This window comes from Natrix helvetica (assembly GCF_964273705.1).
Source record: "Natrix helvetica genome assembly, chromosome: 4".
In the NCBI taxonomy this organism is placed as follows: Eukaryota; Metazoa; Chordata; class Lepidosauria; order Squamata; family Natricidae; genus Natrix; species Natrix helvetica.
The window spans coordinates 102,633,510-102,655,935 of record NC_138550.1 but is presented as its reverse complement, the minus strand read 5'-3'; the positions used below and the strand labels follow the sequence as shown (position 1 = coordinate 102,655,935).

The 22,426-nt window shown below is 40.3% G+C and overlaps 1 protein-coding gene across 4 annotated transcripts in view; it reads right to left on the bottom strand.

Annotated features, from left to right (window-relative positions):
- RNF144B (ring finger protein 144B) overlaps positions 1–22,315 on the bottom strand; it is a 79,706-nt gene extending 57,391 nt beyond the window's left edge. Inside the window, exons 1-2 of one of the 4 annotated variants that reach the window (XM_081951544.1) lie at positions 22,286–22,315; positions 11,614–11,707 (exon numbers count right to left, since the gene is read on the bottom strand). In XM_081951544.1, coding sequence (XP_081807670.1) covers positions 11,614–11,707; positions 22,286–22,300 — 109 coding nt within the window. In that variant the 5' untranslated portion in view covers positions 22,301–22,315. Of the gene's footprint in view, positions 1–398; positions 645–2,829; positions 2,888–3,217; positions 3,588–11,613; positions 11,708–22,285 lie in introns of those variants that run through there. The other 3 variants (XM_081951545.1, XM_081951547.1, XM_081951546.1) reach the window with 3 other exon arrangements.
- Positions 22,316–22,426: the final 111 nt, after the last annotated feature.

Below are 22,426 nucleotides of genomic sequence, written 5' to 3'. Positions count from 1 at the left end.
CACTACACCTGGCCATATCATTTTCAAATTAGAATTTAGTTTTAGACTTTCTTGTTACTGTTCAGTAAAGATCAATTAAGTCCCTCCTGAAAGACCCTTTTATATATATAGAAAAACAAAGACAGCAAACTCTGAGCCTGGAGGTATTTGGCACAGACAACTAAATCAACATTTGGAACCTGGCTCTTTACCTACTACTGAATAATACTCCGAATTGTCTCTTGATGAGGATGAAAGTACAGGGGATCCCAAAACTTTTGTGTTCAGAAATGTCAGCAGAGAATAAAATAAGTATCATATTACTCCTGGATTTATTGTTTAAGAATATTTGCCTTTGCCTCACAGTTAGGTACTCTGTATCTTATTTCGATAAGTTAAGGACTGTTGTTTTTACTCACCAAACCTTAAGGAAAAGGAAGCCAATGTCCAGAGTGAGCCATAGAATTATGCTTTTTAAGACTTGAAGTCCTAATTAATGTAGTGCCTCCCACTTGGAGGAGGAGCCAAGTGGTAGTGATAAGGCAGGGTGCACTGGAATTCTTGCTAATAATCAATAAATTAGAAACCTGAAGCATTCTAGCCTAGCACAGTGAGAAAAGTCAGCTGTGTTAATTTCTAATTCTCATGGCTGAAAAAAAAATATCCTCTTTGAGAAAATCCCAGGCTGTTTTTTGGCTTATTCAGAGGCAAATAAGTTTTTGTAGTCAGTTATGGATGTATTGAAGTGGAGACTAGACAATAGTGTGCTGAAAATGCTTTAATTTGTCTTCCTACACTGAGCAGTGTTGGATTTGTTAGCCCCTTTTAACGATTCTATTCTCATCCGTAACAATGTCTGCCTTGGTTCATACAGACTTTAGTCTTCTTCCAATTCAGGCTTTCTTTCCTTAGCTCTACCAAAATAAACATAGATCTGAATCACATGCAAAAAGAAGAAAAAGGGGAAAAAAAGACCCCGTCTGTTATTCAAAACATTTGGCAGAGCTGATCCAGTTTTCAGTGTTGCACCTGAACGAAAATGAGCTCAGTCAAGTTTACTGATTGCAGGCTATTAGCCACAATTTAACAGAAAACGTCTGTGCTCTTCGTATCTGGATATTCCAAAGTCCTGAGCGTGTCTGCAGACTGAATTAAGGACTTCACTTTGTCATTTTATCTTTGGTCATTACCATGCAATGGGGAACTTACTCATATTAGCATACCTCTACTGAAAGCAACAGATTAATAGGAAAACTCAAAAACATCCAGCTCTCCAGGGGCGAGGGAGATAGGAGAAGTGTTCCAAGTTCCAAGGTTAATAGTAATATTTACAAAGGGTTCTCAGATAAAACTTAAATATTCAGCATGCCTTGGAAACCTGAAGAAATGCCAGGAACCACACACTAAACTCTTCCAAGCCATTTACCAGGGATTGTCATTCAGCTGCTTTCAAAGCAAAAAGCAGAATAAAAGACAAGAAAAGGTTTTATTGGGAGAATATCATGAACCCTGACTGAATTGACGACTAGAACTAGTCCTTCTATCAGCCAATTTCACTGTTTCTATCTCCAGCGGTTGTAATACTATAATTTTACCTCTCCAGTCCTCTTATTTGCCAGTTAATGAGATCTGTCCTGTCCTACTATATTGTAAGATGGCTTGCAAGGGGAAAAGTAGATATAAATTAAGCTTTGAGAGCATTGCTGATTTTCAAGAGCAAATAAGAAAGACTGGGGGTGACATGATAGCAGTGTTTCAATATCTAAGGGGCTGCCACAAAGAAGAGTGGGGTCAACCCGCTCCCCAAAGCATCTAAAGGCAGAACAAAAAGCAATGGATGGAAACTAATCAAGGAGAGAAGCAATCTAGAGCTAAGGAGAAATTTCTTGACAGAACAATTAACCCGTGGAACAGCTTGACTTCAGAGGTTGTGAGTATTCCATCATTGGAGATTTTTAAGAAGAGATTAGACAAACATTTTTTCTGGCATCTCCTGCTTGAGCAGGGAGTGGGACTAGAAGACCTCCAGGATTCCTTTCAATTCTGTTATTCTGTACAATAGTGGGTGAGGTCACTATAGTGGGGTGAGGAACTTGCCTGAAGCCCTGCCTAGTTCCTGCCAGTATTACAGTATCTAAGCAAACATTCATTCGAAGAAGGTAAACACTGCACACATATTGTACACTGTGCAGAAATGGCAGGTAGCAAGGGTTACAATTAGTGCCTGAATATTGTGAAAATGCCAGCAGGTATGATACTAAATCTCTCTTACTCGTGCATAAATCCGGTTTGGGTCATCCCAACAAGGCTAAGATGAAAGTGAAAGAATCAAAACTCCACAAGCAGAGGCTGTACGAAGTCTCTGAAACTGTGTTTCCAGAAGTAAACCAGTGTGTGTTGCAAAAAAACACATTTTATACAAGTATTTTTTAAAAAAAACAAAAGTACTTAACTGAAATTTGAACTCAGAGGGTTTATCAGCTCCTTTGTGGCATACAATAATATTTCAAAGGCAAAGCAGAAACAACTGCTTTGTACCAAGACCACCACACAAGGATTTGGTTTCTCAGAGGTCTATAAATATGTAAACACACATTTCATTTTCTGCTTGGAAAATGGTAATCTGTGTTAAAAGACAGACCTCCACATACTACTGATTCAATATTTGCCAGCCTACCTATCACTGTACTGTACTTTCTAAATTACTGAACAAATAAAATGTCCCTAGAAACTGGTGGGGTTTTTTTCACAGACAAGTTACAGATAAACTGTACTCCCAAGTATATCCACAAGCCACAATAAATGAGTATGTTTTCAGGAAGAGCCTCTCATTCATCCCTTTTATATTACCTTTTTGCGTAAATTGTTAAGTTTCCATTTCAAATGGATGAGCCTGTAACTTTAGCCATTTGAGTTTCATCTTCCCTACAGATAAAATTACTCTTCTTAAATGCTGCACTGACCAAATCATCCTTTTTTCAGAAATGCCCATGCACAAAGCACATATTTACAGTCACACAATTGTGTTGCAGTTTGAACCCTGGCACTGAACATCTAAAAACAATATATTTTTTGGCTCAGTTTTCTTAGAATTGCACTACCCACAGTTTAAGTTTAAATTAGATAGCAATCATGACTTCTGTTTAAGATTCCCCCACGTGAAAATGAAAAAAAAAACACGACACAGCCCTGAATTAACAGTCGTTGCTCTTAAGAAATGCAGATCTTTCTGACATACCTTATAAACGGAGAGGAGGATTCCCTCTTCGGCGTTAGACTTTTCAACAGCTTCTCTCACATTTCAGTAGTTCCAAGACATGTCACAGCCAGCAAGATCTCAGAGGCTGAAAAATAAAACCATTTCCCCCTTTCCGTCTTTCTTCCCTGCTGCATGGGAAAGCTTTACACGTTATAGACTTGAAAGTGCACTCATCTCCCTCCCTCTCGTCACTACGCAAAATAATCTCCTCCCAGCTATTAGAAGCATGTTACCATTATATCTTAAAGCACATGTCACCACACATATGCAAAAGCTGTGTGAAAGCTATACTTATTTATACAAGAAGTGAGAGCCACAGCACTTCCTAGTTCCCAAGTCCCATTTCAACTGCAGGTGATTATTTTTAACCCTCCCAGAGGCTAGCTGATGTCTAACTTACCTTTTTTTTAAAAAAAAAATTGAGAGCAAATTCTTCCTGAATTCTAACTGGGTAGTCCAGGAAAGCTATCAAAACATTTTGTTCGAGCTGTAATTAAAGAGCTGGATCACAATTGATTTGGGGCACGCACACACGCACACACACACAAAGACAAAAGCATCATAAGCTTTTGATTAGAGCTGCTGCTTTTTATTTCCTTATTTCCTTCTTGGTCTTTAATTGTTGTGAGAGACGCAGAAACACAACAAAGGGTATCATAAGGGCTGCATCCACTGAATTTCTTTACCTTATACACATCTATCAATGATACAGCCAGTGTGTTTAGAGATGGGTTATGCTGCTCAGAATTCATTCTCCTGTTGTCTTATTCAGCACCCCAAAGTTTAGGCATGATAGAGACACTACACTGAATGTAACATGGAAAAGCAACATTAGATAGGTGTAGTAGTGGTTAAGATGATAACTAGAAACTGGGAGACTGAGTTCAAGTTCTGGCTGTGTGACTTTGGGAAAGGAACCTTCTCTCAGCTCAACCCAGGACTGTTATTATGGGGAAAGTAGGGGACCAGATGCATTATGTTATATCTCCTTGACTGTATGTTTGTAAATTAAAGATGGGATAGAAATGATAGATAGATAAGATAGATAGATAGATAGATAGATAGATAGGTAGGTAGGTAGGTAGGTAGGTAGGTAGGTAGGTAGCAGTGACGTGCGGTGAGGTTTATGGCTGGTGAGGCACTGACAGTGGTGGGTTTCAAATTTTTTTAGACTTGTGGACTTCAACTCCCAGAATTCCACAGCTAGGCATGCTCAGTTCTGATTTAAAGCGACAGCATTTGTTTTTCTCCTTTACGAAAGAAGTTTCCTTCTTTCTTTTTCTTCTCCCTTCCCCTCCTTCCTCCCTCTCTCCCTCCCTCCCCCCTCTCTCAAACACACACACACACACACAAGTTGGATAGGATTATCTCTCCTACCCCCTTCCTTCTCTCTCACTCACCTTCTCGCAAACACACACACACACACACACACACACACACACAGTTGGATTGGAGGGAATAGCACCAGCGAGGAGACCACAGGAGGAGGCAGGAAGCCAGTCAAAGAGCCATACTGGAGCACACACATTTTCCCCCAGCCCCGGAAGGATCCAGCCCAGCTTCACTGATTACAGGTTTGAAAAGGCAACGTGGCTCTGCCAGCAATCAAACTACACTTGGGGAGGAAAAGCAGCACAAGCAAGCCAGAGTCCTTCCCTCCAGCCTTTGCCCAAAGCCCCACACCAGGAGGATGAAGTTTGAATTCCTCCCCCTCCCTCGGACCCACACGTACCTTTTCCACTGTTTCAGAGAGGATTTCAACTCTGCTCTTGCCTCGGGTCCTCTGAAGAATCCCCGCCCAAATGAGCGCCCTCTACTATGAGGCAGGAGAACTGCGTGCCTCACCTACGTCAGGAATTTTTAGGCTTTTAACCCTTGCTTAACTCTGCTCGAGTGATCATAAAACGCCTAAAGTCAGACTAGATGAGGCATGCAGTTCTCCTGCCTCATAGTAGAGGGTGCTTTTTAGAGGCTTTTTTAAACAGTTAAGCAGAGTCATCCACGGTGAGGCAGCAACTAGCTCAGCCTGACCTCAGCTCTCTCCTTTTTCCTTTTACATTTTGTTTTCTTTTCATGATGACAGTAATGAGGCTGTGCCTCCCCTGCCTCACCTGACTGCACGTCACTGGTAGGTAGGAGTGGTGGGTTGCAAGCGGTACGCCCCAGTACGGGCATACCGGAGCCTGCCCGGAGCACTGGATACCGTTCCAGTATGGTGCTCTGAGGGCTCCCCCCCAGAGCTCCTTACCGTGGTTTAAAGCTTTTGGCGCTTTCGCGCATGCGCATGGCACGTACATCACCTGTGTGATGCTCCACCGAGCAGCTGAAGCGTCACGGAGGCTTGCAGAAGCGTCATTTGCAGCTACAATGCATGCGTGCACCCCGTGCATGTGCGCGCACGCTGCATGCGTCCATGTTGGTGACGCCGGGCCCGTTCCAACTGTACCGGTTGGAATGGGATCTGGAACCCATCACTGGTAGGTAGGCAGGCAGGCAGGAAGGCAGACATTATCAGTGTAAAAATATACAAATAATGCTGCCATATCCTGTAATATTAAACCATATCTATGAGGCTTTCCTATTGCTGAACTGAAATGCTATATTTCCTCCCCTCGTTGAATCAGCATGAAATTTGCCTTGGCTTGGAAATCTGAAGAAGTGTCAAAAGCTACCCTAAACCTTTCCAGCCATTTACCAGTGGTTGTTGTTCAATTGGTTTCAGAGCAGGAGAAAAAATACCATAAGCTAAAAGAGAAATAGGAGCATAGATGACTTTGCACTAAGATGGAGTGCATCTTCTAAGTCACCCTATAACCGGATTTCTGCAATAAGCCGTAAAAATAAACTGAGATGTACATTTTTTGATTATGAGTCCGATGTTCCTTATTATGAAAACAATCCATTTGCCAAGACTGAGTGTCTTTCATAACTTCAGTGCAGTGTAACATGACTGCCTACAACTGCTGCACATCAGACTTCAGCAGATAGTATCATTTCTGGCAGGCAAACTCCAAAGCATCTATGTATATGAATACAAACCATGCAAATCTGCAAAATGTTATATAATCTATTACTGGTATATAAGCGGCCCGGCCTTAATTTTATGCAGCCTAATTCTATTATTGTTTCTTAATAATAGGCTACTATGTTTATTGGACATTCTTCCTGAATACACATGTAGTAATATTGTAGCATAATGGTTATTTAATCACAGGTTACAACAAAGCAAAACGTTAAAAGCTTCCATATCATGTTAACTAGGTTTGAACTACTTCTATAGAATCTAGCAAAATGTGTTAAGAACTGTTATGCTGAATTTGTAGGTGAGTGGTTTTTCTCCTTCCTTTTACAACGAACACTGTGTAAAAATGAGCAAAGAAGGTATTTCTATTTTTCTGACAGGAAATCATGAAAAATCAGAATTTCCAAATAGAGAGAGAATTAACCAGGTACAATGACAACACTGTAGCTTCCAAAAGGGATTCCAAAAATTTTAGTACAGGTTCTGTGGGCGTGGCTTGGTGGGCGTGTCATGGTTTGGTGGGTGTGGCAAGAGAAGGATACTATAAAATCTCCATTCCCTCCCAACTCCAGGGGAACATTACTGTAAATCCCCATTTCCTCCTGATCAGCTGGGACTCGGGAGGCAGAGAATAGATGGGGGCGTGGCCAGTCAGAGGTGGTATTTACCAGTTCTCCCAACTACTCAAAATTTCCGCTACTTGTTCTCCAGATCTGGTCAGAACCTGCTGAATACCACCTCTGCTGTAGAGCCAGTTGAATGCGTGGGAAGAAGGAAGCAGGATTGCTTATTCCCTTTCATGAGTTGAAGCTGACCACAGAAATGGTGTATACTCAGGGGTGGGCTGCTGTGGATTCGCCCGGGTTCGGGAGAACCCGTAGCTAACATTATGGCTGGTTCGGAGAACCTCCAAATCCCACCCCTGCCTGGCCCCTCCCATCCCGCCCCTCCCAGGGGTCTCCAAGCGGTCTGTTTTGGATGCGAGGTAAGTGCTGAGCCTGCATGGAGGCTCAGAGAGGGGGGGAAATGGGCCTCCCAAAACTTCTGAAGGGCCTGTGGAGCCCGGGGGATGTAGTTTTTGCCCTCCCAGAGGCTTGAGGAAAGCCTCCAGAACCCAGGGAGGGCAAAAATGCCCCCCCCCACCGTTGTGCAGGTGGCTGATTAGGCCATGCCCACCATGGCATGCCCATCCAGCAATTGAGAAGAGAACCCATTGCTGAAGTTTTTGAAGCCCACCCCTCTGTATACTGTATAGAACCACAGAAGATCTCTGAGTATAAAGGCCTTAGGTGACACTCCTCATCCTTCCTGAATTCATATCTTTTTTTCCCTTTCACCTGGAAAAGTGAGGGACTTGCAAAGTTGGGATCATGCAGCCATTACTTCAAGGAACTGGTAGAATGTTGAAATGTCCAAAAACTTAATTCTTCTCAGTTCCTGCTGGGAAAGGTCAGGTAGAAGCAAAATCAATTGGGCCCAACTGCTTCAAGATACATAGTGTGTTTTAACAATGACAAGCTCCCAGGAAGACGGATGCTATCCAATCTTGGAATTGAGAGATTCTCCATTTTATGTCAATTAACAGGACAATATAGAGCTGAACAGAATGCAGGACATGGAATAATGAATTTCAATTACTGCATAAGAAGGCAGATTCGTGTAAGACAATTATCCAGAATGGAATGGGTTTCTCTTCTCTGGATATGCTTAAGCACATGCTATATCTGTCGTGGCAGTTTTTAATTTGGATTCTTGCTCCAAGCAATGGAACAGACCACTGGCTGAGGAATTCTAGGAGTTGAAGTCCACAAGTCTTAAAGTTGCCAAGTTTGGAGGCTCCTGGGATAGACTCAATGGACATTTCCACCTGTATGATTTGGTAAGCCCATAACACATACATTTTAAAACATATTGAAAATTCAATACACAGAGGGGTTTTTAAGACCCTTGTTCCACTACTGGGTATTATAGTACCAAATGCACCTCTTTCTAATTCAGAGCATGAACAAAGGCTAATAAAATTAATCTCTTTAGAATATGGAATTTCACACCCACTATCTAACTACTGCATTGTTATCCCAAATTATACAGTAGATAGATACAAAACTGGAACAGTAGGTAGAATTCTATTTTTACTAGCACTAAAATAATGTCTGTCTTTCCCTTGGTTTGAGATGCCATCACTTTATTCTGATTTAAGTTGCTTTCTTTGTCAATTTTCTGCTCACTTTTGAAACAATTGCAACATTGGAGTAAATATCAATCATCATCTGGCCTAGACATCACCAATAGATTACAGTAAAAAAAATCCATTGCGCTATAGTGAAAAAAGGAAATCATTGCTTAGAAAGACAGAGTGATGAATCTTCATTCCTAGAATCCTAAGCTTCCCATTTTCTACATCATTAGCAATATACCTGATAAAAGGACCTTCACTTGCTTCTCTGATCGATGATAGGGATCTTATTCTGAGTAGCCCCCCCAAAAAGAAAAATAGAAAAAGCAATATCCCTGCACTGTGATCATAATAGAAGGTACTGTAATATTTGCACAAATTTTAAATGTAAAGAATATATAGTGAAACCAAATTAGATCAACAGCTGCATAAGGTACTCAACTGATTCTTTCTAGGAGACACCAGGCCTTGATTTAAAGAGCCCTGTCCTTTTTTACAGCTAAAATGAAATTGTAGAAACAATTAGTAGACAGATATATTTATGGTTCTAAGTGTAGCTTTTAGACAGAATGGGGCAAGTTGCCCCAGCCGACTCACCCCGGCTGAATTGCTGCAGACAACTCACCATAGGACAACTCGCCACCCATTCAATGTGGGATTACTCAAGACAGAGACAAGTCGAATTACAATTCACCATAGACTCCTAACTTGAGAAGGTTCAAACCTAAAGCAAGGCAAGGTCTCTGCAATTCTCTCTTGAGTTATTCTGCACTGAATTGATCCATGGAGAGTTGGCTGGAGCAAGTTGTCCTAAACCCACTTTTGGATGGTTTGACTATAATGTATTATCTGAATGCTTTGTAAGCACTGGTTTATGATTTGGCCTTAGAATGATTCTTGAAGTCATCCAGTTATGCCTTAGCCAACAAGCCAAAGTAAATTGTGGTTTATCACAATGAGAACAGAGGCAACAATCTTAATAGCGCATCACCTATGAGGACACAGTTCATCCGCAGAATACATGTTGATTATCATGTTCTGAGGGATTTGTACCTGCCTATTTTTTACAAGGTAGCAGCTGTGCAATTGCACAATGTAGCCATTCCTAATGATGGAATGTTAGTCCACAGTTCTTAGAACCTGATCTTCATGGTCTATGTGAGAGAAAGACAGTGAGCAAAACTTTTAATCCTTTCAACCCACACAGTTCTTATTTATTCAAGTACTTATTAAATTTACTCATCTCCCATCTCACTGTTGTACAGCTCTGGGAAGCTTACAATTCGATAAAACTATCGTATAAACATTAAAATGTAAAGGCGAAAAGTTCCTATTTCCAGTTGTGTCAACTTTAGAGGACAATGCTCATCTCCATTTCTTAGCTGAGGGAGCCAGCATTGTCCAAAGACATTTCTCTGGTCAGGTGGCCAACATGATTATATGCCAATATGCAAGGAATCCTGGTATCTGCCCACCGAAGTGATACCTATTAATCTACTCGCATTTGCATGCTTTCAAACTGGTAGGTGGGCAGGAGCTGGGGCAAATAGCGGAACTCACCCCGTTGCGTAACGCTCAGATCTGGAACTCGGGCTGTCAGCTTTTCAGCAGAGTAGCTCAGGTTCTTTAACCGCTGAGCCATCGCACCTTCTCTTGTACAAATTAAGACAGTAAAGCAATAAAACAAAACATCAAAATTAACAAGAAATAGCTAAAGTAGCTGGGAGGAGGGTAATAGAGAGGAGGCGAGATCTTCCAGTTAATCCAGTAACCAGGATGACATTCCCCTACCTGGGCCACAAGCCAATTGGCAAAGTCAGGTTTTAAGACCTTTACTATGGAAGGCCAAGAAGATTGGGGGGCAGATCTCACCCGAAGGATATGACGTTCCAGAGGCCAGACGCTGTGGCAGGAAAGGCATTTCTTGGACACCGCCAGCTTAATTGCTTAGCCAATGGGGTCCGCAGCATGCCCTTTCTCCCGGTGCACATGGGATGTGCCATTCCCATTAGGGTGAGACCGTCCCTCAGGTAACTTGCCATAAAACAATAACTAGCACCTTGAATTGGAGATTGTATTTATTTATAGAATTCTATTTGTAGTATTTATATGTTTGTATTTGATCACATTAAAGCAAAAAAAGTATATTTTCCTGCTTTTTGAATTTATTCTTTTCACTGAATAAATATATGGTAGGAACAGTTTATACGAGTGTCTGTAATTAAACAGGCTACTTTGCTGGGCAAATAAAGTGAAGGAGTTGCAGATATTATTCTCTTAGAAAAGTCTGAGTAAATATTTTTGAAACCAAAACATGAAGAAATCCAGTAATCAGTGTGGGTTACTAGATTGGATCTATCAAGCATGAGTCAAAACAAGGAGGATAAAATGAGAGAGTTTGCAGTTGCCTAGGAAATAACATTAAAAAAAAACTGTAGTCAACAACTAATGGTACATGCACCAAGCAATGGCTTTGTGCATTTTTGGTACAGTAACTGTCACCAAAAAACACAGCTACGGGAATTAGTAAATTGTGATTTATGGCTTAAGTGCAGGACAGGCAATTTTGGATTGTGCAAGAGTCACACCATATTTTTTGTGGTATGTTAAAGAATATACCCCAAAAGTAGTAGAATTGAAGATGAAGCAAGGCAATTTTTCTCATTTTTGTGCTTACAATTTATTTCTGCTATGTTGTTTTAGGTGCAGTAATAGTGAATTGCTTTTAAAATGCCACTTTTCTATCAACAGAGGGAGCTGTGATTTTGCTTGTTATAATCCTCACTTCTTGAAAGTTAACATATAATGTTTACATTTCTGGTGAAGAACCAACAGATGCATAGCCCACCTTTCTTTCAAGAACTGAGGATACCTTTCAATCCACTTCATCCTCACTTTTCCCACCACCACAATCTTGTGTATGTGCCTAGCCCAAAGTCACCCCATGAGCTTCATGACTTGAATGCGCCTAGCCCAAAGTCACCCTGTGAGCTTCATGACTTGAAACTGGATTTCCCCAGTGCCAACTGTAAACTGCTGCTTGCTACCGTGTTATTATTAAAGCTGGGTGTAATTGAATATGTTTAGTTGAAGGATTGGTGGGGGGGGGGGGGGACTACTCAGACAGGTTTTACAAAGTAGCCTGCCAGAAAAGAACAAGATTAAACACATTCCTACCTGTGCTGAAACAAATATTTGAAAATGAGCACAGGTGAAATTGCCTTTGAAGTAGCTCCTTACTTTTTCCTATCTGAAGAACAAATGTGATATTCTGCAAAAAAAAGAGGGAGGGTTTTTTTTTTAAAAAAAAGCAGGCAAGTAGAAAAAGACTAATACAAATCACACATTTTGACATATATAAAATTTTGATTTAAACTTGTATTCATTCTCTCTGGACTACTTCATATAATGTTGTGTTTTCTTTCGTTTTGATTCATTTGAATGTTCCCACACAATCATGTTGATTCAATAAATAATTGTAGCTTTGGCACAATAGATTTTTCTGGCCAAACTTCCTCATACTAGAATCAGCAGAATCTCCAACCTATTGGGGGGGAAAGGGATCACAAAAATAAAATAAAGTATCACAGAAATAGGGGGGAAATCATTCTGATCTTCTGATATCCTAAGTGAGATAGCTCTGCAAAACTGGCCTGGTAATCTGATGTTTCTTTTCTGGTAATTTTATTAAAGATTATAATTTACAACAGTAAAAACTAATGCAAACTAAAAAAAGAGATAAAATAAAAAGGAAGCGTTGAAAGTACAGAAAAGAAAGAAAAAAAGGGACAAATAGTAAAATAGAAAAGAAAATAAGAATACCAAAAGGAGAAATAAAACAAATATATAAAGGACTTTCCATCTTCATTTCAGTATAAATAATTTTAAAAACTTATTGCCTTCTCTTTAAATCTAGCAAATGACTTCTTCCATATTTTATCTCTAATCTATAAACAAATCCATAAAACGTCATTTCAGTCTTGATGTTACCAAAGTCTATTAAGAGTTACCAGAAATAACAACATATCTATTTTACCTTTGATCAAATAAACCAACTTTTATTTATTTCTTTTACTACTAATAATCTTAACCTTTTTATTTGTATTGCTTCTAAAATACTAACAGAAAAATGAATAAACACAAAAATAATTACAATGCAGATATATGCATTCTCAAAAAAAGAGAACAATATATAAAACCTGTTTTAAAAGGGGAAGAAAGAAAAAATGCAACAGAAAAAATATACTGTTGTAACATTTACAATGTTATGCAAGGTTCTTTGAAACATTAGCAAGCCTCTTTTGTAAATTCAATATAGGAAAATTATCCAGGTGACTGTCTTGGTTTATTGTTTGCATGTCTCTTTTAATTTAATAATTAAGTATGTCAGTTTCTTTTCTACATCCAGTGTAACACTTTTCCCATGTCATATCTGTAGCCTGTCATTTGTAAATCTTTCAACTCAGTCTTAATCTTTCAGGTAGAACATGTTCCTCTTTCAAAACAACTTTTAGACACAGTGTCTCCACCATCCAGAGCACAAGTAGACAATCTCCTGTACTCTTCTTATCCAAAGAAGTTCCAAACGCTACTTATAAAAGAAATATTTCCAAATTAATGTTATTATTGTGGTGACTGTTAACTCCTTGGTTATTATCTCTACCCAAAGAGTGCTAGTGACTGGAGGAATTTGGATAACACTGTGAAACATACAGTACCAAAACAAGCAGACCAAACTATTCTTTAGGAAAGAAAGATCTTTCAGGAATAATTACTTTAGGCTGAGTGCAACCCACACATTTGGGAAGTACTAGTTTAGAGAAATCTGTGTTAATCCTTGCACAGATGTAATGTTTCTAAAGCTTTCCTCAAACCTCTACAAGTAGTCTTTGTTTAGCAATCAGAATTGGGACTGGTAATTCAGTTGTTAAGCCAAGCTAAGTGAAAACGTGACTGTACTTATGATCACTTCAGCTTTCCTTTACAGATCTATGAAGGTAGTACAGGTGAAACTCTAAAAATTAGAATATCGTGCAAAAGTTCATTTATTTCAGTAATGCAGTAAAAGGTGAAACTAATATATGAGATAGACTCATTACATGCAAAGCAAGATAGTTCAAGCCGTGATGTGTCATAATTGTGATGATTATGTCTTACAGCTCATGAAAACCCCAAATCCACAATCTCAGAAAATTAGAATATTACATTTGATCAATAAAACAAGGATTGTACATAAAACAATATCAGACCTCTGAAAAGTATAAGCATGCATATGTACTCAGTACTTGGTTTGGGCCCCCTTTGCAGCAATTAGTGCCTCAATGCGGCGTGGCATGGAAGCTATCAGCCTGTGGCACTGCTGAGGTGTTATGGAAGACTAGGATGCTTCAATAGCGGCCTTCAGTTCTTCTGCATTGTTCGTTCTCATGTCTCTCATCTTTCTCTTGGCAATGTCCCATAGATTCTCTATGGGGTTCAGGTTAGGCAAGTTTGCTGGCCAATCAAGCACAGTAATCCCATGGTCATTGAACCAGGTTTTGGTGCTTTTGGCAGTGTGGGCAGGTGTCAAGTCATGCTAGAAAATGAAGTCAGCATCCCCATAAAGCTCGTCTGTGGAAGGAAGCATGAAGTGCTCCAAAATCTCCTGGTAGACGGCTGCGTTGACCCTGGACTTAATGAAGCACAGTGGACCAACACCAGCAGATGACATGGCTCCCCAAATCAACACAGACTGTGGAAACTTCACACTGGACTTCAAGCATCTTGCAGTGTGTGCCTCTCCATTCTTCCTCCATATTCTGGGTCCTTGGTTTCCAAATGGGATGTAAAAGTTGCTCTCAACAGAAAAGAGGACTTTGGACCACTGAGCAACAGGCCAGATTTGTTTTTCTTTAGCCCAGGTAAGACGCGTCTGGCGTTGTTTGTTGTTCAGGAGTGGCTTGACAAGAATACGACATTTGAATCCCATGTCCAAGATCCATCTGTGCGTGGTAGCTCTTGATGCACTGACTCCAGCCTCTGTCCACTCCTTGTGAAAGTCCCCAACACTTTTGAATGGCCTTTTCCTGACAATCCTCTCCAGGCTTCGGTCATCCCTGCTGCTTCTGTACCTTTTTCTTCCACACTTTCCCCTTCCACATAACTTTCTATTAATGTGCTTTGATACAGCACTTTGGGAACATCCAACTTCTTTTGCAATTGCCTTTTGAGGCTTTCCCTCCTTATGGAGGGTGTCAATGATGGTTTTCTGCACAACTGTCAGGTCAGCAGTCTTTCCCATGATTGTGATTCCTACTGAACCAGACTGAGAGACCATTTAAAGGCTCAGGAACCCTTTGCAGGTGTTATGGCTTAATTAACTGATTAGAGAGGGATACTTTGAGCCTAGAATATTGCACCTTTTCACAATATTCTAATTTCCTGAGTTTGTGGATTTAGGGTTTTCATGAGCTGTAAGCCATAATCATCACAATTATGACAAATCACAGCTTGAACTATCTTGCTTTGCATGTAATGAGTCTATCTCATATATTAGTTTCACCTTTTAAGTTGCATTACTGAAATAAATGAACTTTTGCACGACATTCTAATTTTTAGAGTTTCACCTGTATATGTGAAGGTTGATCATAAAGTTACTTTTTCACCACTTTTCTAACTGCAAGTAGTCTCTAAAAGAGGCCTATCTGTACTTTAGAGGATATCAATATTTATTGCTGTTGATCCATTAGTAAACATTCAGCTTGATGAAAAATATAAAGATATGTTACTGTCCTTTCCATTTTTACCAGACATTGGAGAATATCTTCTATAGATATTGCCAAACAGTAAGAATAATTTCCTTTTCAGCATTGTTCAGCTGCTAGACCCACAATGGTTGACATTCTTTGACTTCTCTATTACAGTACCAATGTGTCTGAAAAATCAGGTCCACCATCTTCGGCTTGGCATCTTGTTGGCATCCTGCCATCAAAACACCGGGGAAGGGAGGGGGAACACATGGGCAACAAATATGTGTCTGTGGTGAGAATTAGGGAGGGAAGAACGGAGAGCAGAGCATTTTGGTCCATGCCAGGCATCTTCAAGGCCATTTGCCTGAGAGTGGAATTTCACCAGCCTCAACACCTCACGTTTCCCAAAACATCTCGGCGATGTCGTATTGGCTAAAGATGGACTGGTCATGGGGGGAGGAATAGGGAACCAAGGGGCATAGTTCTGTATTGTTGCTCAGGAACCTTAGATTCTGCCTGGATTTATTGCAACAAGCATCTCTTAGTAAAAGTACTTTTCGCTTCAACCAAATGGAATCAGGAGTTTTCCTTCTCTAAGGGATCAAAGTAGGGCAGGTCTGATTCAGGGCTTCTTGGAAGACATTGGGATGCCTCCAGTGCAAGTAAACTAGTATTCACCTAATTCTATAAACGGACTGATGACTAACCCTTTTTCCACAGTTGGGATAGAATAACATCTATCACTCAACTTGAAGAAAACAGGATAGCCTGAGTACAAGACAGAAGCTGCCCTCAGTTTTCTCTTTCCACAGCTGCTGCCATCTCCCAGCATCTGAGCCTGAGGCAATTGCCTCAAACTGCCAAATGATAGAGTCATCCCTTCTGAGGATGGAAATGCATCAAACAAATATTTGGGAATCAAGCTGTACTCTCAAAATTACACGGAAGCTATAAATAATATATGTCTTCTTCATTCTCTTTCTCAAGTTTCTGTCTATGAGATTATAAGATTAATGAATGCATTCTATTCCTTTGCATGCACTGACTAGGTTCGAACATTAAAGATAAGGAAAAAAATCTGTTAGCTATACAAATAATAGATCACAATGCAGTTATAGGATCAATTTATCTCTTCTTAATTTCTTATGAGCTCCCAAAGAGGGAGGAAATGACCAGAAGGTATTTGCAAAGGAAAACAAAAAGTAATGTATGATAAGTTTGTTCATAGAGAATACATTATTTAGCATGGAATCACTGCAAAATATAACTATCAGGTCCTAAACACATACAAAGTATCATCATTTCCCAGCCATTAGTACATTAGATCTCTGTCTATAGCAGAGTCACTACATGGAAGATCTCTGTCTATAGCAGAGTCACTACATGGAAGACAAATGTGTCCCAGTAGAAATGCCAGTTGTGCACTAACACAATATGACCCACTGACTGTTCTCATCCCCAAAATCATCGTTCATAGATGGTGCAAATGAAACAAACAAAATGTTAAAAAGTGATGATTTTTATGTATCATGTTTCCCCCAAAATAAGACAGGGTCTTATTTTCTTTTGACCCCTGAAATAAGTGCTTGGCCTTATTTTCAGGGAGGACTTATTATTTTTGAGGTGCAGAAGATGGCGAGCGTGGTCACCTCATGGCTGCTGCTATGTTGCAATATTTTCGGGGAGGGCTTATTTTCAGGGGAGGGCTTATTTTAGTGCATGTGCTCAAAAGCCCAATTTGGCTTATTATCCGGGGAGGTTTTATTTTCAGGGAAACAGGGTAGTTAACTTACCAAGCACATCTAAATTATATTAAAGTAACCAAAATATCTTTACTTTTGAGCAATTCAAATATTTGGAAATTGAAAGTTGAAACTTTTTGACACACCCTAAAATTGGCAGTAGGAAGAGAAAGAAAAGTGCCCTCAAGTTCCAACCCTTCAGATGGCCTAAAAAGACGTCATGATCAGGATTGTTCCCCAAATATCTTCTGTTTACAAAAAATAGATTATTGCTTCTTCAGATTCAGGATCAATGGAAAGACTGAGGAATCACAGGAACTGTCAAGGAAGAACTGCAGGGAAACGCTTCATGAAAAGCAGAAACAATTGGTAGCAATTCTTTCTAGTCCTAGAAAATGGCACTTTCTCAGGCTGCAGATGGTGTATGGCAGAGACCGTCCAATCTGATTAACCAAGTAGCATCTGGGAAAAGATGCCCAGCCTGGTTGATTTAAGCAAGATCATTGCACATTCTCACTATTGTTTGGACATGAAATCTTTTCTTATCATGGCTGTACACATCCAACATCAAGGAGACATTGATCACGTCTCTCACTTAACCATGAGTCCAATAACCCCTTGGACAATTTAATTAGCCCTCAGGAGGAAGCATGAGAGTATTTTAAGGAAATATTTACTTTAGATTAAACCTCTTAAAAGGTGATCATAATGAAGAAACTGAGCAAAGTTGCAGACTAACAAATATAAATATAGTACAAAAATATTGGGTTAACTAATTCAAGAGTTCCCCCACATGTTTGTTTAAAAACAGATTACAGATATTCCTCAAGTTATGATGATTCATTTAGCAATCATTTGAAGTTTCAATGGTACCAAACGAAAGCACTTGCATTTGGTCCTTTAAGTTCCAACTGTTGCCGTTTCCCTGTAGTTACATGAACAATATTTGGGATCTTGGCAACCAACTTTCACTTATCAGTTTCAGTATCCTGCAGTCATGAATGATCATTCTCAGCCTTCCCTGCTGGCTTCTCACAAGCAAAGTCAATAGGAAGTTGGCTCAGGTAAGTCTCCCACATCCCAGCTTGGCCTTTTTTCTCCCTTCACTTTTATGTATGCACTACACCCTCCTTTTTCCCTTTGTTTGCACACCCATTCACCAATGCTTACTTTCCCTGGGTCTTCCTGTACTTGCACGCACACATGCACCCACCAGTGCCTTCCTCCCCCTTCCCTGTGCTTGCACATACACATGTAACTCATGCTCTCTTTCTTGGGCCTCCTTACATTCACACACCCTTTACATCTGCACCCTCCTTTCTGGCCTCCCTATACTCGCATGCGCCCCCCCCCCTTTCCTGGGTCTCTCTGAATATACCATGCTCTCTCCTTCCCAGGTCTTCCTATACTCACCGACAGACGCACCCTCCTTCCCTGGCCTCCCTGCATTCCTATGGGTTGTGCCACACTGCAGCAGCCCTCTCCCTCCACTCACATGTGGCCTGTGCTGGCCCTCTTAGGGTCGCCCACACACCCTGAGACACTGCCACAGCTCCTTATTTGGGACACCCATGTTTCCCACTTGATGACCCACACATCTCAGGTGACAATGACACTAGAGACTGCCTGGATTGCCACCACTAACTAATGTGGTCACATGACATCATGCTTTATGACCACACTGCTTAGCAATGGTCCCCATTGCCATCATAACTCAAGGAATACCTGCACTGCATTTTTGAGTTTTTTAAAAGTCTATTATTGTAACAGAGAGGGGAAATAAGGAAATTGAAACAATGGGTTTTATCTTGTATGAAGCTTTTATTATAGCTAGATGTTTTGCAGGTTTAACTCAAATCTTATAAAAACTTTTCCTAACATTGCTTATGTATGCATGAAAGTCGATCCTGAAAAGCTGTTTTAACTAAACCTGGGAATTATAAAAATCATTGTTGCACTTTGATGCAAAGCTCCCTCTAGCGTTCACATGAAAAAATCCATTTAGACTATTCATAAACACAAAATCAAAATGTCAAAAATTCATACAATGCCTCTTTCTGTCATTATAAGTGATCCTCGTTTAATGACTGCTCATCTAATGACCATTCAAACTTGCAATAGCACTGAACGAGTGGCAGTTTTGACTGGACCTTATACTTACGGATAGCACAGCATCCCGTGGTCACAAGATCAGAAAACCAGATGTTCATCACATCGATAGTGATCATGACGTTAGAGCATCCCAAATTGCAATTTGTGACTTTCTCTGCCAATTTCCCACAAGCAAAGTCAGTGCGGAAGCTGATAGGTTGGAAGTCATAGTCAGGTAAGATCCTTGTTAAATAACCTTCATGGTCCTTACTTAATGACAGCAACTGGGACTGGCTGAACTGCTGTGACTGAGCAACAGTCCCTTGGATTTTCAACTTATGACTTCATGCTTAACCACAGAATTCCTAGTCCCAATTATTTCCAGTAAGACAGACAGACCTGCATAACTAAGCACAAGGCATGGAATAATATACTGTGAAACTGTTCTGAAGGATCTGGAAGCCTAACAGCTCAATGAGAGGTTGAGAGTACTGAACATGTTCAGCAATGCTGAACATGTTCAGCATTAAAGAGTGTGAGGAGGATAACTTTCTTCAAACACAAGAGGGATCACATAAAGCAGGTGTGTCCAAACTTGGAAACTTTAAGACTTGTGGACTTCAACTCCCAGAATTACCCAGCCACGGGTTGAAGTCCACAAGTCCTAAAGTTCCCAAGTTTGGACACCCCTGACATAAAGGAAGGTCAAGACCTTGAAACAGAGGATAAAATGTTTTAAAAGTCCATGGTAAAATGGACTGCATGATATATGAACTTCAAAATTTGCTTATAAATATAGATACATGGGAAAAATGTGTGACACTGGTGTTAAATTTTGCTTATAAATATAGATACATGGGAAAAATGTGTGACACTGGTGTTAAATTTGCGCCATGTCACAATTTAAGTTTTTTTTTAATAAAATGATATATCGTTGGACACTAGTCAAGCTGTGAAAATTGTATAAAGGAATACAAAACCTGTGTTGGGGGAGTAAAAATAAAAAAGGGGATCTTCTCTCATGCATGGTGGACATGTGAAAAAGCAAAGAGGTCTTGGGTACAAATCCTAATTAATATAGCAAAGTATGGTACGATGAAACCAGAATTGTTTCTATTGGGTTTTATGGACATCGAATAAGAAAAGAATTACGAGAAATCAGTACTGTGTATGGCATTTGCGGCAAGATTATTATATGCACAAAAATAGAATAATGAAATGTCCAAAGTGATAGATTAGATCAGGGGTGTCAAACTCAAGGCCCGTTGGCCAGATCTGGTTCATAGGGTACTTAGATCTGGCCCATGGGGCTGCCCTGGGAACAGCAAAAGACTGGCTTGAGGTGCCTCTGTCAGTGAAAATGGAGCTCAGAAGGGCCACAGTCTTCCTGAGTCCCATTTTTGGCTACAAAGGCCTCCTGCAGCCCTCTGCCAGCAAAAATGGAGCTTGGGGGCCATGTGAAGCCCCCCCTGAGCCCTGTTTTTGGCACAAAGGCCTCCTGCAGCACTCTGCCAGCGAAAATGGCGCCCGCCTACCCTGGCCACACCCATCCCAGCCGAGGTCAAACACAACCCTGATGCAGCCCTCAATTAAATCGAGTTTGACACCCCTGGATCAGATTATAAAAGAATCTGGAAGAATGTGTGAAAATGACAACGTGATAAGTTAGTTTAGAGAAAAACAAGAGACTTTTTGTTGAAGGAAGACTGAATTGATGATTTGGGGACCAGCTACATAATTCTATGGGCTCAATCAACAACAAAAATTGATAAGAATTTGGGTAAAATTAAAAATTTAGACATTAAGTGAAGAATACATTTTGCTCCTGCACAAATACATGGTCTCTCTCTCTCTCTCTCTCTCTCTCTCTGTGTGTGTGTGTGTGTTGTGTGTTTGTACATATGCATATGCCCACCAGTGATGACTTCTAGAGACTGCTTGGATATATCCCTACAGTTTTCATGGCAAGTTTCTTGGCCATTTTAGAAATGGTTTGCCATTGCCTATTTCCTAGGCTGAAACAAAGTGAGTGGCCCAAACTCACCCAATTGGCTTCATGCTTAAAGCACAACTAGAACTCACATTTTCTAGCCTGGTACCTTAACCCCTACATCAAACTGGCTCTCATATGCATATTAGTCACTGCCATTTCTACTTGCAGTAATGGGTAGCCGAATATTTTGGTCAACATTGACAAACAGCAATTACCTCAGTCATAGGTTTGTGCAAAACCTATCACCTATTTGATAGGTGTGCCAATTTGATTATTCTGAATGCGATCCAGCAATTTTCTGGAAATTAATTTACATTTGTAATTCAGAAAATTAAATACTGAAATGTATTATAGTAGTAGGGGCTTATTCTGATTGAAGAATATTCATTACAACTGCCAATGGATATTAAGATGTCATAAAATATACACATGAAGATATGTTCTATGTATTGCATCTTAACTGCAAATGATAGTTCAAATCTGGCTATAATTTTGTGTCCAGACCAGAATGTATATGTTTGGGTATAATAACATTGTCATAAATTAACAGCACTGGAAAATCCCAACCACAGACTTCTTGGGTTTGAGATTGACCACTTTAATGAAACCACAACATACTTTTGTTCTGGAATTCCTGACACTCCTTGAGTCAAACATTCAAGGACTACCTGATACATTTTATTCAATAAACTGTGATCCAAAAACCAGGACACATATTCAATAAAGATTACTTTACAGAATAAAAGTTGGAAGGGACCTTGGAGGTCTTCTAGCCGAATCCCCTGCTCAAGCAGGAGACCCTACACCATTTCAAACCAAAATGGTTGTCCAAGCTCTTCTTAAAAACCTCCAGTGTTGAAGCACCCACAACTTCGGGAGGCAAGTTGTTCCACTGATTAATTGTTCTGACTGTCAGGAAATTTCTTAGTTCTAGGTTGCTTCTCTCCTTGGTTAGTTTCCATCTGTTGCTTCTTGTCCTCCTTTCAGGTGCTTTGGAGAATAGCTTGACTCCCTCTTCTTTGTGGCAGCCCCTCAAATACTAGAACACTGCTATCATGTCACCCCTAATCCTTCTTTTCACTAGACTAGACACATCCAATTAATCTTTGCTTTGTGCAACTCATTTAAGCATAGACCAAACCAAGAATTCACCTATCCGCTTCTCTGGGATAAGTGTCGTTTCCCAAGCTATACCTCCTCTACTTATTCCACTTATTTCGGGTAAATAAATCACGTACTTCCCCACGGAGTTTTAAAGGGGGAGGAAAATAAAGCTAAGCCCTGAGAAACGATACCCTGCCTTCCTCCATTCTCTGGATTTGGAAGAGAATGCAACTTCCACCTCCCAATTAAGACGGGAAAAAAACTGCAGCCGGCCTCGCGAAGCTCCTCACCCGCTTCAGACAGCCTTCCGACTTAGCGCATGCTCCGCCCGA